The sequence below is a fragment of the Diaporthe citri genome (genome assembly GCF_014595645.1).
Source record: "Diaporthe citri strain NFHF-8-4 chromosome Unknown scaffold_4, whole genome shotgun sequence".
NCBI lineage: Eukaryota > Fungi > Ascomycota > Sordariomycetes > Diaporthales > Diaporthaceae > Diaporthe > Diaporthe citri.
The window spans coordinates 3,483,745-3,498,387 of NW_025064849.1; the positions used below are offsets into that span (position 1 = coordinate 3,483,745).

Sequence of the window (14,643 nt, forward strand, 5' to 3'; positions counted from 1 at the left end):
AGCTCAGCAATACAGGTCGCAACACAGCATATCGAAGCAGATCATCCCATCTAGCATTTATCCACGCTGTCAAACATGCCTGACGACAACCTGGCCATCATCCTCACGCTCTTCCTGCTCTTCCTCGTGATCGGCATCGGCGCATACTTTGGGCGCAAGTGGATCAAGGCTTTCACAACTGCCATGGTCCAGGCCAAGCAGGCTGAACGTGGAAACGCGGTCTAAGGTACGTATACGACCTGGCGTCAAATCAAAACTCCCACATCAACTGCATCATGAATCCCATGAAACAGAAACATTTGGGCTCGGTGCCGATTCGGCGTGGAGCTTCCAGGCACGCCAGGCGATGACGTGCATGAGCAGCCCCACCGCTGGCAAGGCTGAGCTCGGCAAGCGTTCCGAGCGGACGAGAAGCTGGCACAGCCACTGTCGACCCCGAAAATCTTCCTCAGCCTTGGACATCGGCTAACCTTTCTCTTGGGACGACCTCACAGACCTACCTGCCTCTCATTCTTCTCTGAAGGCAGCCAATTTCCCTCGCGATGGCTGCTCCGAGACCCGTTCTGGGTCTGGGTGCTAATACTGTACGATCATGTCTGCGAAATTTACGTTCCGGCCCTGCCATAATATCAACATCATCACGACCATTCTCCACGACTACTTCAGCCCGAGATGCAGCCCCGAGTGATACGTCCAACCGCCCAAGCCATTTTGGGTTTGAGACGGTCACAGAGGCAGAGAAGAGAAAGCGCGTTGCCGACGTGTTCAGCAGTGTCGCAGAGTCGTACGACCGCATGAACGACTTGATGTCCTTCGGCTGGCATCGCGTATGGAAGTTCGTCCGCCCGTTCCCTGAAGCCCAACCTGAGCCGCTGAGTCTGTTCCCGTTACCCTGCCTTAATGAAGTTGCTAACACGAGCCTTTTCACAGAGATCACTACGTATCTTCCCTCAACCCCGGATTTTCCTCGGACCCATCCCACCCCCCAGCCCAACACATCCTCGACATAGCCGGCGGCACGGGCGACATCGCCTTCCGGCACCTGAACCACGCCCACGTGGTGAACCGCAACCCGAATGTCCGCGTGACCATCTCAGACATCAACCCAGACATGCTGGCGGTAGGCAAGCAGCGGTCGCAGGCGCTGCCAGCAGGCCAGCAGGCGGCCCTGTCCTTCCTCGAGGCCAACGCCGAGGACCTGCGGTCCGCGGGCGTCCCGGACGCGAGCGTCGACCTGTACACGGTGGCCTTCGGCATCCGCAACTTCAGCAACATCCCCGCGGCGCTGCGCGAGGCGCACCGCGTGCTCAAGCCGGGCGGCGTCCTCGCCGTGCTCGAGTTCAGCAAGGCCGACCGCTGGACCCCGCTCTTCGCCGCCGCCTACCGCCGCTGGAGCTTCGGCGCCATCCCCCTCATCGGCCAGCTCGTTGCCGGCGACAGGGACTCGTACCAGTACCTCGTCGAGAGCATCGAGCGCTTCCCCTCCCAGGACGAGTTCCGCGACCTCATCCTCGACGCCGGCTTCGTCGTTGGCGGCGAGGGCTATGAGAACCTCACGGGTGGCGTGGCGGCTATACACCGGGGCATGAAGCCAAAGGAGTGACGAGAGCTTTGAGAACATTTCAGGTTTCCGCCGTTGCTGTGTGTGTGTGGCTGATGTGGTTAGCATTGTTGGTGCTCATGCTCGACGAGTGGGACAGGTCACCGTCCGGTTGTCCGTTTTTGCGCAAGACCAACTGTTCTCCTGTACATTACATTTCATGATGGACGAGCAATTGCATTGCAAAGGGAATATTCATGCGGAGTACGTTATTGAATAGAGGAGAATACTGTAAAACACGCCACTCGCCACCAAGGCACGTTCCGTGGTCCGAAGACATAATACAGACAATGACAATACCTCTTCCGCATTAGCAGATGGCGGAAGGAACAAGAAGACTGTCACTTCCCAGTTACTTGATGCCAATAGGCTCTCCAAAGAACACAACGCATGGCCCTTGTGTGTCTAATCACGTAGCCTGGCGGACGCCATTCGAGGTGGCCGTCGCATCTTCATCTGCCACGATGTTTTGTACTGACGGACAAGACTACCAACATGCCAGGCGACGTTTGGAAAGGGTCTTTTGCAAACTTTTAAACGGCGAGCAGTCTATGCCTTCATTGGTGTCCGAAGGGATGTAGATAAATACGTAGATCACCCAGAAGGCCGACTACTACTGTTAGAGGTAGAAGATGCGCGAAGAGGCTGGCGGGCAATGAATGGTATAGCACATCGAAGTGGCACCCCACGAAGATGAGAAGACGCAAGGGAACTGAATAGAAGCGTGTTTATATATGAACGGTATCTCTGTGCCCAGCTCAAGCGGACTTGCCTCTCCGCAAACCCTTCCTCCTCACCTTGACTAACTAACTACTCATCACAGTATTCCGAGAACACCGCAAACGCACAAAAACACATCAAATCACGCGGATGCTTACGAGAGTACCATAGCAAGACGGTGCGGCATGAACGTGGAACCAAGGCAGACACCGTCCATAATATCTCAAATTGCCCTCTCATCTCCCCCCTCCCTTCCTTTTCATCCCACCCCATCCCATGCTGACCACTTACCAACCCTTCCCACCTTCCACCCCTCTATGACTCCAAAGCCTCAACAAATACCTAGGGTATGATGGATGTATGGTACAGTAAAGTGGGGGACGAGTCCAAGAGCAGAAAGGCAGATAGGCAAGACCAGACTTATCAAAACATGGAAGGTACACCGAAGAAGACAACAAGACAGAGACAATGATTCCGAAGAGCATAAACATAATACAGAGCAGAAAGAAAGGAATTAGAACATCGTGCTTTTCTCTTTCCTGCGTCTGTCTGACTCTCTCTTTCTCTCACTCACTCTCTTCGTGAAAATGTCAAAAAGGTCAACCTAAACCTAACCTATGGAATGTGATGTGCAGACAGCCATGTGGCGTGGTGTGTCAAAAAATGTTTTTTTTTTCTTCAAGTCAAAGGCCGCAAATAATGTGACAGTGTGGTAGCAAGGTAGTAAGGCCGAAGGTTCGCAAAAGAAGATTAGTTCCTTCGCCGTTCCATCCCTCCAGTAGAAGAAGCAGCCAGCTCGATGGGCCCCCTTTGGGCTCCGAGCTCCATGCAACGCCTCAACGCAGCCGTTGTCTCTTCTTAGCTTGAGACTCTGTTGTCTGGGAGAAGTCCTACGACTCAGCAGGCGTGGCCGCCGCAGGCGCAGGCGAGCCATTGCCACCGCCCTCACCCTTCAGACCGCCCCTTCCCCTGCCCCCACGGCCACCTCGGTCTCCCCGGCCTCCACGACCACCGCGTCCGCCACGACGTCCGGCTCCACCTTCGCTATCAGAGGCCGTGCCGCCGGCGCCGCTGCTTTGGTATCCGCTCCGAGGTCCGCCCGTGCTAGAGGCGCCACGGCTGCTGCCCCAGGTGCCTGCGCCGCGGTTCGTGAAGTTTCGACCTCCACCGGTCTCGCGTCGCTCAAAGAGCTTGATGAGAGGCTTCGATCGGTCTTCCTGCGATCGCGTCTTGAACTCATCGGCTAGTCGCTCTAGGGCTCCGTCGCGGTCCTCGGTTGTCTTGAACTGGACGACCCTGTTCATCTGACCCCACTTAGTGATCTCGGAGATCTTGGGCTGGTCTTCCTCGGCGAAAAGCTTGCGCAGCTCCTCGTCTGATGTTGCGTTCATGACAAACAGACCGATAATCTCATCCCTCTTTGGTGCAGGGGATGGCGCGGACTCGGGAGCGTGGCCGTTTGCACCTGCAGGCTTCTCGTTTTCCTTGCTGGGCACCGTGTCAGGTGCAGGTGTCGCAGGTTTCGCTTGGGCTGGAACGGGGGAAGGCTTCGCTTGAGGTTGCGAGGGCTGTCTCTGCGGTGCAGGCGCTGGTGCTTGGGCGGCGGGTGCGGATGGTGGTGCAGCGCCGACGACAGATGGGGCAGCAGAGGGGACTGTAGGTTGTTGCTTTGCTCCACGGTGACTAAAGTTGAAGCCTTGAGCCTTCATCTCTGTTCCAATGCGGCCGTCGTGCACTTCTAGCACGAGCCAACCAAAGGCGGCATCCGCAAGGTTGAAGTTCCACATGTTCTTGAATGCGCTCTCGTCCACCTGGCCCAAGGTGGCAGGACCTCCGGCATTTCCGAAGGGGTTTCCGCCGGCAGCCTGGGTAGGCATCTTCTCGACCACTCCGAGTGCGTTCTTCAGCAGGTTCTGTTGGGCCTCGTTGGCCTGGATGGCAGGCTCGACCTCGTTTTTGACGGTCTCCCAGACATCGTTGAAGGAAGCCTTGCTCGCCGCCAGCTTTCCGCGGTAGTGATCCAGGGTTGGGTTGACGCTGAATTCGTTGTACGAACTGCCATACCGAAAGTGCAAACCAGCAGATATGGAGAAATCTGCCTTCAAGGTCACCGACAACTGGTTCAGAATACCCTCGCGTGCGGGCGAAGCGTGCGTGACGAAGATGCGGGTTTCGGTAGGATCGTAGACTCGGTTGGCCGTGTCGACTAGCTCGCCCATCTGCAGCAACGTTGTCCACATAGTACCCTGGCCGCCTGCGATGGTCGTCCTGCCCTCTCCATTGTCAAACAGCTTGTGCATGACGACAGCTCCACCAAGGCCGAGCAGCCGCAGCTTGACTCCGCCGACCTCGAGCAGCATGGACTGGGCCTCGTCGATGATGTGCAGGTTCTTGACTTTGTACTCCCTGGATCGGAATTTCTCCAAGACCCGGACATCCTCACAGGCACCCCAGACGGTATAGACGGGGATCTCCAGCTCGAAAGTCGGGTTGCCTCCATTCTGCGGTGTGATGAAGAGGGGAAGCTCAGACAGCGGCAGCTCGTTCGCAGGGAATCTTGCCTTGACGGAGCCGGGGCCGCCCTGGGCGATAGCCTTCTTCACGGGTTCGGAGATGAGTGGAGAGTATTGGGCAACGTGCTTGAGGGTCCTGTTGAATGCCAGCATTAGCAATGCGCCATGCGCCAAAACAATATGCGCCTCCCAGGCACGTCTCACTCACTTCTCAGCAATGCGCTCCAACGAAGAATCATCGTAGAAACCAAAATCACCAGTGTGAATAATGTAGTCGGCACCCGCCTTCTTCGCAAGATCGTTCAGGGATCGCAGGTTACCTGTCGAGAATTTGAGTCAGCCTGCATGTGATAGGCCGGGGGAGGTGGATATGGATTTGCATGCTTACCTCGAACATCGGCGACACAGAGAACTCGGATGGGGCCAGACTGGAGGATGCGGCCCTGGTTTGGAAGGAGGGGGGTGGCACCAGGAGCTGGCACGGCCTGGGGAGCGCCACCGGGGGCACCGTTGGCAAGGCCGTAGCCACCGGGGTTGTTGTAGGGGTGGCGGGGAGGTTGCTGGACAGGTTGTGAGCTGCTGGCTGAGGGAAGGGGCTTTCGCCATGCACCAGGGGGAATAGCTGGGGGCGCGGCCGAAGGCATCTTGACCTGACAACACAAGAGGACAGGCAGGGCAGAGGCAGGAAGCAGAAAAAGGTAGAAGCAAAGTCAAGCAAGCTCAGGATGGAGGTGGGGGTGGGTTGGGTGACGGAGGGGAGACAGATGTGTGGACGGACAAGGTCCAAAAATCAAAGCATCCGCAAGGAGCAAGGCGAACGAGACGAGGATAGATGGCAGGTATGGTTATGGATTTGTATGATATCGGGGTCGTGTGCAGAACAATCGCGACGGGCAAACAGATCAGAATTGCAGTTGCAGGGGCGAGCTCACATTGGCCATTCTAATGTGACTGGTAGACGGCAGGGAGGCAGATTGGGATGGGGGGTTTGAGGACGTGGATCGAGGGTGTGCTGTATGTATCTGAGGTCGATGCAGACAGACAGAGATGGCCGTCGATGTCGAGCTTGGACCGTGGGCCGTGGACCGTGGACCGTGGCGTGGGACCTTTTGGGCGTGCGGTGCTGAGCTGTGCAGAGCGTGCCGTTGGGCGTTGGGTCGGTGCTGTGCGGTGCGGTGCAGTGCTGTGGTGTCGACGGTCGTGGGTCCAGATGTCGCGACGAAGCGTGCTGCGTTGCTGGGGAGGAGGAAAAAGTGTGGGACCGGTGGACAGCAGGAGCAGGAGCGGAAGCAGAAGCTGAGGCTGAGGCTGCGGTGCGGTCGATGCAGTCGGGTGCTGCTGTTGTTCCTATCGTCGAGATTCCCGTCAATCGACAAGAGCGACAGTTGATATTCAACAAGGAGGGAAAAGGACTACAAGGGGGTATCAAAAGAAAACGTCAGAAGATGGGCGTTTGATACAAAACTGCGCGACGACGGGTGCGGCAGCGAGGGTCAAACTGGCGAGGAGAGGTTTTGATTTCTCGCCTTTGCCTACATGGACTAGATCTAGACACGACGTGCACGCAGCACACGGGCAGCCTAGCCTGGGCCCAAGGTCTGAAGGTCGCGACGGCCAGTCACCATCCAGCGTTGTATCCTGCCGTAACGACCGTATCGTGCCGTACGCACTTCTCCCTGGTGCCGCTGTTAGTGTCACTCACCCCAGGCCCACTGGAGCTCCTGCTCCTGCTCGTGCTCCTTCCTTCCAAACTTTCGGCCTGCCAGCGAAGCAACAACTCCTTGCCCATTGCGGCCTAGCGCTAGGTCACTCTCCTAGGCTGGGGTGGGGGTACTCTGGTACTTCAAGGTTGGACTATGAGCTACAGTACTGAGACAGATATGTGAGTCGGCTCAGGAGGTGAGTGAGCCTCGAGGCAGGTGGCTCAGATGAAATTATATACCATCTCATATCACCAGTCGATAAAATAATCCAGCCCATCCGTCAGCGCCACCGCGCCCACGGAAGCGTGATCACTCCCCTCATAGACCTTGAGCTCCGCATCCCTCAGCCTATCGTTCGAGCCGATCTTCCCGATCAGCTCGGCGCACTCCTCCCCCATGTGCAGCAGCCCAAAGCTCTGGAGCAGCGCGACCCGCGCCTCAAACTCCTCCTGCGTCTCCGTCCGCCGCCGCACCGCGTCCTGCTCCAGGGACCCGTACGCAAGCCTGAACGCAGGGCCATCCCCTGGCGCCGCCGGCGCCTCGTCGAGCCACCCAGTGTGGTTGAGAATGTAGTGCCCATTCCAGAACAGCGCCGGGCTGGCCGCGAGGAACGTGTCGACCAGGTCCGGCCGCCGCAGCAAGGCGTACACGACAAACAGCCCCCCGAACGAGTGTCCGTACAGCGCCTCGCGCCCAAACTCAATGCCGCCGCCTGCTGGGCCGGGGGCAAACGCCTGGTCCCGCACGAACGGCCGCAGCGTGCCCTCGATGAACGCGATGAAGTCGTCCGCGCCCTCGCGCACCCCGGGCACGGCCGGCGGGTCCTCGCCGGGCGTCACCGGCTGGAAGTCGATGCTGCGCTGGGAGCCGTAGACGCTGTCCGCCACCGGGTACCCGATGCTCACCACGATGTAGTCCGGCTGGGCTGTCTCCACCGCGTCGCGCCGCCGCCAGGCCTCTGTTGCCGTCATGCCCAAGGCGTTGCCGTCGAGGACGTACCTGTTTGCGTGGTGAGCATGTCAGCACATAGTGGGACGAGTCTTTAAAGGCAAGTGTCCCCCGCGATCACACGTACATGGTGAGAGCTGTCTTGTTCTCCACCTCGCGCGACGCGGGCCAGTCCAAGGGCCACGAGAGCGAGACCTGGTACGCCAGGTCCGCCCCGTTCGTGACATTCCAGTAGGCGACGTTGGGCAGCACCGTCTGAGGGAACGCCTCGACGATGGGCGTGAAGGTCCACGTGCTGTTGGTGAGCGCCATCGTGGTGCGTAGCTATAGGCAGTCCTTGGGCTATTGTCTTCTTACAGAGAATGAGAGGCCCAAAGAGCATGGCATGTCTTTACCAGTAAGCTGGGTTGCCTCGCCGTTATTACATGCTAATGTAGTCTGCTTTACCCCGGACACATCAACCACCCCTTTCATACACATTAGACAGCTCGGCTGCATCTTCCCATCACGTAGGCTGTCACCGGGGGCAGCCTAGAGCTTACTTACCAAAACGACATGGAGTGAGTGGCGCCCCATAAGCAGCACTGAACCAGCCGATATTACAACCCCAATCCGGCCCCTGCCCAGATTCTGGCTGGATCCAGGTGACTACTAGTCTCTACCATAAAATCAAGCATTCAGCTGCGGTCATGCTACTATGAGGTGACGAAAAGCCCAGCCTTTCCCACAGGGGGAATATATCCCCGAAGTCCTGTCCGACCCAACCACCCCTACCTCCGGTAGGTTCACGAAGGATCATAGTTGTCCGGGGTTGGCAAAATTCGCGCCAAGATTCAGTAACCGCACTGGGAACGTGAAGCGTACTGCCGGTGGGTCTGTTATTGTGCTTGTAAGCATGCTCTTCAGCTGCGAGGCTGCGAGAATAGAGCTTCACCAGAGATAGCGTTCAATGCTCATCGGCTCTCTTGTTGCCTGCGCTTTTCATGGTACGCATATAGCCACGCACAGCAATGAGAACCACCCTCAGAGCTTGAAATCAGCTGAACCCTGCCTTCTTTGAGCAGCGCGGAAAATAGGTCCCTCCCCCAATAACCACGAGAAACGATGCTGCCCACGATGTTGCTCGTCCCGTAATCATGTTCTGCTTGATTCGACTATTGTGACCCTCACGAGGCCCTGCGTTTATGCATGTATGTGATGTGGTATACAGATGTGATGAAGAAAAAATAAAGGAACATGTAGGGATTGCAAATGAAGCGCGGCCTCCCAGTTTCCATCCCAGCAGCCAGGCCAGTCACACGCATCCCACAAACTCCGTGCTCATATGCAGATATTATTTTTTTTATATGGCAGTATTTGTTTTTCCCCACGGCGCCCTCCCCGTCGACTGAAAGCGCAAATCCTCTCCGCTCCGTACACATTGGGGCAGCACATGAGAGGCTTTCAGAAGTACGATCCCGACCAGGTCACCACATATCGTTGTCGTCCTGGCGCCGTTGCGGATCATGGCCATCATAATACTGCTGTTGTTGCTGCCCGTAAGCATCGTGCCCATACCCATAGCCGCCATTCTGGCCCTGGCCATCGTAGCCCTGGCCGCGACCCTGCTCATAGTCGTACGGCTCTTGGTTTTCATCGACGTAATCGTTCTCTGAGTCGCCATACTGGTTGGAAGACTGTGCAGCGTGTTAGCAGATGGTATTTCCGATATTCGTAAACTGCACGGCTGTGCGCGAGGTGCCTACCCGGTGGTACTCAAAGTTGTACTGGTCGATGCTGTTCTGGGCCGATTGCTGCGACATTTGCTGCTCCATGTATGCCTGCTGCTGGGCCTCCTGCTCCTTGCGACGCCTCTCCTCTTCCTGGCGCTTTTGCTGCGGCGACGCAGGCACTTGGATCTGAGGGTGCATGGCCTGGATCTTAGCCAGATAAGAATACATAAAGTTGCTGAGCAGCACCTGGGAGAGCAAATTTCGCTTGGGGTTAGCAAGTTTGATGTGCGCCATGCGGTAGATGGCTCGCTCCTCGAGTATGGGAAATCGCGTGTAGGGGTAATCGACGTCGGGCTTCAGCACTCTTGGGGGTGGTTCGGGTGAAAGTGCGCGCTGCTGGTGCTTTTTGCTTGGAGTGTCCTTGTCTGACTTCTTCTTGCCACCAAAGATGGATCCAAAGAATCCGTCCTTGTCCTTCCTTCCGTCAGAGGACTTGCGGCTGCTTTCCTTCTTGCGCTCCTCTTGCAGTTTGTTATCGATAGTGTCCCGGTCCAGGAGCAGACTCTCCCGGCCCTTGGTGACTACGTTCTCGATCGAACTTTGGAGGACATCCAGGCGAGCGTTCTCGTGCGGCTTCTCGGCTGCTGCCTTGGCCTTGGATTTCTTTGCCTGTTCTTCCCGTTCCTTTTCCTTTTCCTTCTTCTGCTTATCCTCGCTCTTGAACCACTTCCAGCCCTTACTTGACTTAGTCGACTCGCTATCGCTGTCCTTATTTTTCTTCTTTTCAGAGTCGGAAAAGGTCGGTATAAAGGTGAGGTTGTCAGTCCGGGTCCCACTAGGTCCGGGAATTGCAGAGGGATGGTTCGTAATATCGTTCATCGTCTGGGTCGGCCCGGGCACGTTATCGAGAGAGATAGGCGTCATGCCCTGTCGGCCAGGCGGTGCTTGTCTGTTGGCACGGCTCGTCTGCTGCTCTCCAACCCTGTCTTGGGGATGCTGCTGCTGTGGTGAGGGTGGCTGGTCCTGAGAGTGCTGGGCCTGGTTCTTTTGGGAAGAGGACCTCTCTGGGAATTGGCTTGATAGTTCTGGCTGCTCTGCCGGGGGCGGTGTCTCAACAATCTCCGGCACCTCTGACTGCTCGGAAAAGCTTCTGCCGTGAGCCTGGTATGAGTCGTCGTCGAAGGACTGCTCTGTCGGTGGTTCGATCGGGGACGCTGCTTCTCTTGTGAAGCCTTGCTGTCGCTTAACAGACCTCTGTGGTCTTGAGAAGTTCTCCGTCCTCGGAGGCTCGGACTGTACGCGGGAAAGGCCATGGCCGGGGGGTGCATCGACCTTGGGCATTGGCGGCAGAGCTTCGTCCTGGCTGTCTGCCTGTCTGTGGGCTATGCGTTTTGAAAAAGGCGCGCGATCATTGCGCATGCTGCCACTTTTCCGATATTGTGTCCGGGTCGAGCGTCGTAGTCCCATCCCAGGCGCGACTGGCAAGATGGGCATGTCACCGGGCCCTGTCCCCTCGGCCGCTTCCTGTGCCAGTTTCTGCACAGCTGCCGCAGGATCACTGACAAGCTCGTCCAGGCTCAGTTCCGGCGTGGCGTAGCCTTCGACCGATCTTTGCCGTACGAGCCTTTCAGACCCATCCACATAGCCCTCGCCTCCGCGACCACCAGAATTGTCGATCTGCCTGGACAGCTTAGATTTGGTCCGCCTCAAGCTCGACGAATTGTTCCGCTGCAGGCCGCCCTCCCCCGACGCCATGATGGATTCCCCAGATCTCCTCTTCATGGAGTTGACCCTCCTCTCCAGGAAGTTCTTGAACTGGTCTGGCGCCAGCTCCGGGTGCACGTTGGCGGGAACCCAGAGCAGCCTTGACGGATCGGCTTCGTCATCGTCACCGGTCGGCGCTATGGCAGGGATGGGAACTATGCCCTGGAATGGCATTAGGTCGGGGTCACTCGAGTGTCCCACGTCCATAGACATGCGGCGCAACGCCTGCAAATTGCTGAGCTCCTGGGCGATGTCGTTTGGATTATCGATGTTGGTCATAGGCATAGAGGACTCGGCTGCCTGCATATCCCGCAAGGACGGCGTGGGAGACATGGGAGACATGGTACCGCCCGGCGACGGAGGGCCGTTCTCGTGCGGTGGACTTCGCCCAACCGGCATTGTGAGCTGGGACAGGGTTGGAGTCGGGCTGCCATCGTGAGAGCCCACGTGCGTGTTGTCCGAGATGGATCGTTGCAGCGGCTGTCTCGAGTCCTGGGCGCCGCCCGCGTTCTTGGCGGCACCCGGCAGCTGTTCATCTCCATATGAGAGGAAGCTCAAGGGGCGGCTCTTGCGGTGATCCCGGGTCTCGACGTCGGATTCATCGTCTGAGCCGTACAGGGTGCCTATTGCCTCGGTGACGTGGTGGCTCGGGTCAGATATCGAAAGAGTGTTGGCATGTCCACGTCGTGCTGCAAAGCTGGCGCCAACTTCGCGGGGCCTAGATGAGGTCTGCGCGGGTGAGCAACATGTGTCAGTCAGCTGGGCCCTTGGGGTAACAAGTGTGGACGTCTCGTCCGAGCAGTCGTAGGTTCGGCGGACTGCCTGTCCCGTCATCCGAGGCGGGACTTTTGGGCCCGTCTCGTGAGGCAACATGGCGTCCCGTCGATGCGGGCTGATGCCGTGCTCAAGGCTGGGGGATACGCACCATCATCTGGGGTCGAGGATAGGCCTCGATCAGGCCCGTTCGTCAGGCAGCAGATCCCAAAAGCCAGCCGGTGCTCGTGTGGTTGTCGTGTGGTGGTTCGGTGTCGGCAGTCTGGGCTGAGGGAGGGCGTGTCGCGGAGGCCTTCGTGGGCTGGGTGGCGACTTCTCAAACAGGAAGGCGGACGTGCCGGTCAGAGGTGTCGAGGTCAAGGTCGAGGTCGAGGGCGAGGGCGAAGGTGAGCCAGCCGGCACGAACACGAGCGGCACGAGCAGGGCAGAACAGGGCAACGCAGTGCAGTGCCGTCTGATTGAGGCGACGGGATAGGGTACGATTCAGGAGAAGAACAATTGAGTGGACCTGGCCGGGCTGTCGGCGTGTCTCGTCGCATCGGATTCGGGCTCTAGTGGAGGGGCGTAATGGACGATTTAAGCGGTAGGGGCTTGGGCTCCGGGCTTGGGCTAGGTAGAGTGGACCAGGGGTCTTCATTCACCACCACCCGTTCGGCAGCAGAACAAGGCGAGGGGGTGTGTGTTGTTGTTGCTGCTACTGATGATGATGCTGCTGCTGCTGCTGATGATGATGATGCTGAGTTTGATGCTATGCTGACACTGGTGCGATGTGCATAGACAGGCTCGTCCTCGTGGACCGGAGTAGGTAGACTAAACGGTGCCGTGGTCAGAGTGTTGTTGGTCGTGGGAAATAGTGGTTCTGCACAGGTGTCATGGCCGTGACTTTGTTGTGGATTTGGATCGCGGCCCCATTTGATCTGGAAGCCTTGCTCTTGTTCCATCCGCCTTTCTTCTGTCCTGAAAGGGGGATGGGTGGTAGGGGCCAGGAGGGGGTGTCACCACCCACCGTTCTGCTAGGTACCCAGGTAGATGGCACACCACTGGAGGTAGGCGCTTTTGGGTACCTGGGTACCCCCCTGGAGGCCCCCCTCACCGGGCCCAAAGACGGTTCTGCCGTCCTGAAGGCGCCAAAAACGGTGCACTTGCACTGAAGTAACGTTGGAACGGCTCTTAGCGCCCTTGGAACTGTCACGTGCAGCTCCTTAACGCTGTCCCAATCCATAATGAGCGGTTTTGATTGATTCTTCTCAACCTGGAGAACCCCTCCTCCTTTGTGCCGGCGGCAGCCACCTGCAGGAAAAGGGAGAGACGGAGAGGGTGCGTGGGTGGGCGAGAGGGAGATAAGAGGGTGAGGACGCCACCTGGACCGCGCAGGCAGGGCACAACAACCGGTTGAAGGCCGTGATCCGCTCTGTAGCACTTTCTTTCCAGCGCGCATAGTCGACAGCACTGCACAGCATCTGATGCATTTGCATGGCATGGCATCACATCACTTGAGCCTCTGGACCTAAACTCACCCTGGCTGCGCCAAGATTAAATCGGCCCCATCCTCGAAATTCAAACATCAAAGCGGCCTGGGACCAGCATTCGGCTCGGGGTGGCTGTGTCCCAGTATTTAAGTGACGTATTAGCTCACCACCGTCCTCACAAACGGAAACCGCTTGCACCATTGCTGGAGTCAAATCATGCGAGGCCTCAAAAAGTGAAAGCCACTCTTCGAATCCTGACCGTTTTGACATGGTGACTAAGTAGCACGGCCCAGAAAAACACTCTCAAGCTCCAGATGCCCTTTTTCTCGCGAGCACATACTATCTAAGGGCAGCCTTCCTATATGTCTGCAGACATGCGGGTCTCATCCGGAGACAATTGTGTAGTGCGAGCTTCGAAGACATCTTGCAAAGAAACATTCAGGCTAGCAGCCTTATTTGAGGTCTTCTGCGTTACGTGCACCGGTAAATGTCCCATAACAATTATTTGATTGTTATTTTGAAGAAATTGAGCGTTATCGTAAGTGCCGCTACTTGCACTTGTCTTCCTGTTATTTGAGTAGATGCACTGCGACCTCGTTCTCCAACCACCCACGCCTCATCGGCACAGATTCTGTGGCACGCCACAACAATCACGCTTGAGCAACGGTTCCTCTTGTGTCTCATACTTTCACAACCTAGTGACGCTGTCCTCATTTGTCATACACCTCCTTGCCGTTGCGGCTCTGCTCTGGGTGCCACGGCATGAGCCTAGGTATATGCGCACGCCCGGCACCTGCGACAAGAGCAACACCTTTGGCTGGTGGAAGGGTAGTGCAAACCAAAGGCGAGCTGCCTTTGTCTATGAGACATTCTTCATGCCACGAATTGTATAGAACAATGTTCTAAATCCTCAGTATGGTTACACAGCATTGATGTCGATAATACTGTTGTGCAAATTGAGTGAGCTTGTTGGAAAGGCAAACATAGAAAGAATCCGTACGCAGACGGACTTGTCTCCTAGCGCACATCGATCAGTGTGCCTGAGATAGCTTCTTATCAATGGTTGCCGTGAAGCCAGTCTAAATACTTGGACCGCTTCAAAACCAAAGAGGGTTGATGGAGTCAATTAGAGCTTCTCATGGGGTGCTCCGCATCCCGCACTATTGCAACCGTGCTGGATCGAAGTTTCTGTCACGCGGTTAAGTAGGGGCAATATCTCATATATATTTACATATTCTTGCTTAGAAGCCGACATGGGCTAGACTCCTTGGGCAAGCACAAACTCATCTTCCTGAGACTTTTAGACATTTGACATGCCCAGCAATCACTGGCATCTATGGACCTGAGTGTGTCAAAGATGGCTCTTCTTCTAGAACGCTAGTTTAGCTGAACTGCTATCGGTCTTGTTTGGGGGTCTTTTGCTTGTTAGTGCAAGTCAAG

At 56.9% G+C, this 14,643-nt stretch overlaps 4 protein-coding genes across 4 annotated transcripts; 1 reads left to right on the top strand and 3 right to left on the bottom strand.

Moving 5' to 3' along the window:
* Window positions 1-75: 75 nt before the first annotated feature.
* Window positions 76-1,603, top strand: INS49_010122 (uncharacterized protein; the record flags this gene model as incomplete). The annotated part of the gene is made up of 3 exons (XM_043170848.1): window positions 76-208; window positions 733-886; window positions 931-1,603. 3 exons carry the CDS (start codon window positions 76-78, stop codon window positions 1,601-1,603), a joined length of 960 nt encoding a protein of 319 aa, XP_043025413.1.
* A 1,607-nt stretch (window positions 1,604-3,210) lies between these two features.
* INS49_010123 (uncharacterized protein) lies at window positions 3,211-5,477 on the bottom strand (the record flags this gene model as incomplete). The annotated part of the gene is made up of 3 exons (XM_043170849.1): window positions 3,211-4,969; window positions 5,042-5,153; window positions 5,222-5,477. 3 exons carry the CDS (start codon window positions 5,475-5,477, stop codon window positions 3,211-3,213), a joined length of 2,127 nt encoding a protein of 708 aa, XP_043025414.1.
* Window positions 5,478-6,784: 1,307 nt separating this feature from the next.
* INS49_010124 (uncharacterized protein) lies at window positions 6,785-7,796 on the bottom strand (the record flags this gene model as incomplete). Its single annotated transcript, XM_043170850.1, has 2 exons — window positions 6,785-7,535; window positions 7,612-7,796. 2 exons carry the CDS (start codon window positions 7,794-7,796, stop codon window positions 6,785-6,787), a joined length of 936 nt encoding a protein of 311 aa, XP_043025415.1.
* A 1,154-nt stretch (window positions 7,797-8,950) lies between these two features.
* INS49_010125 (uncharacterized protein) lies at window positions 8,951-11,891 on the bottom strand (the record flags this gene model as incomplete). Its single annotated transcript, XM_043170851.1, has 3 exons — window positions 8,951-9,160; window positions 9,230-11,689; window positions 11,886-11,891. 3 exons carry the CDS (start codon window positions 11,889-11,891, stop codon window positions 8,951-8,953), a joined length of 2,676 nt encoding a protein of 891 aa, XP_043025416.1.
* Between the last annotated feature and the right edge of the window lie 2,752 nt (window positions 11,892-14,643).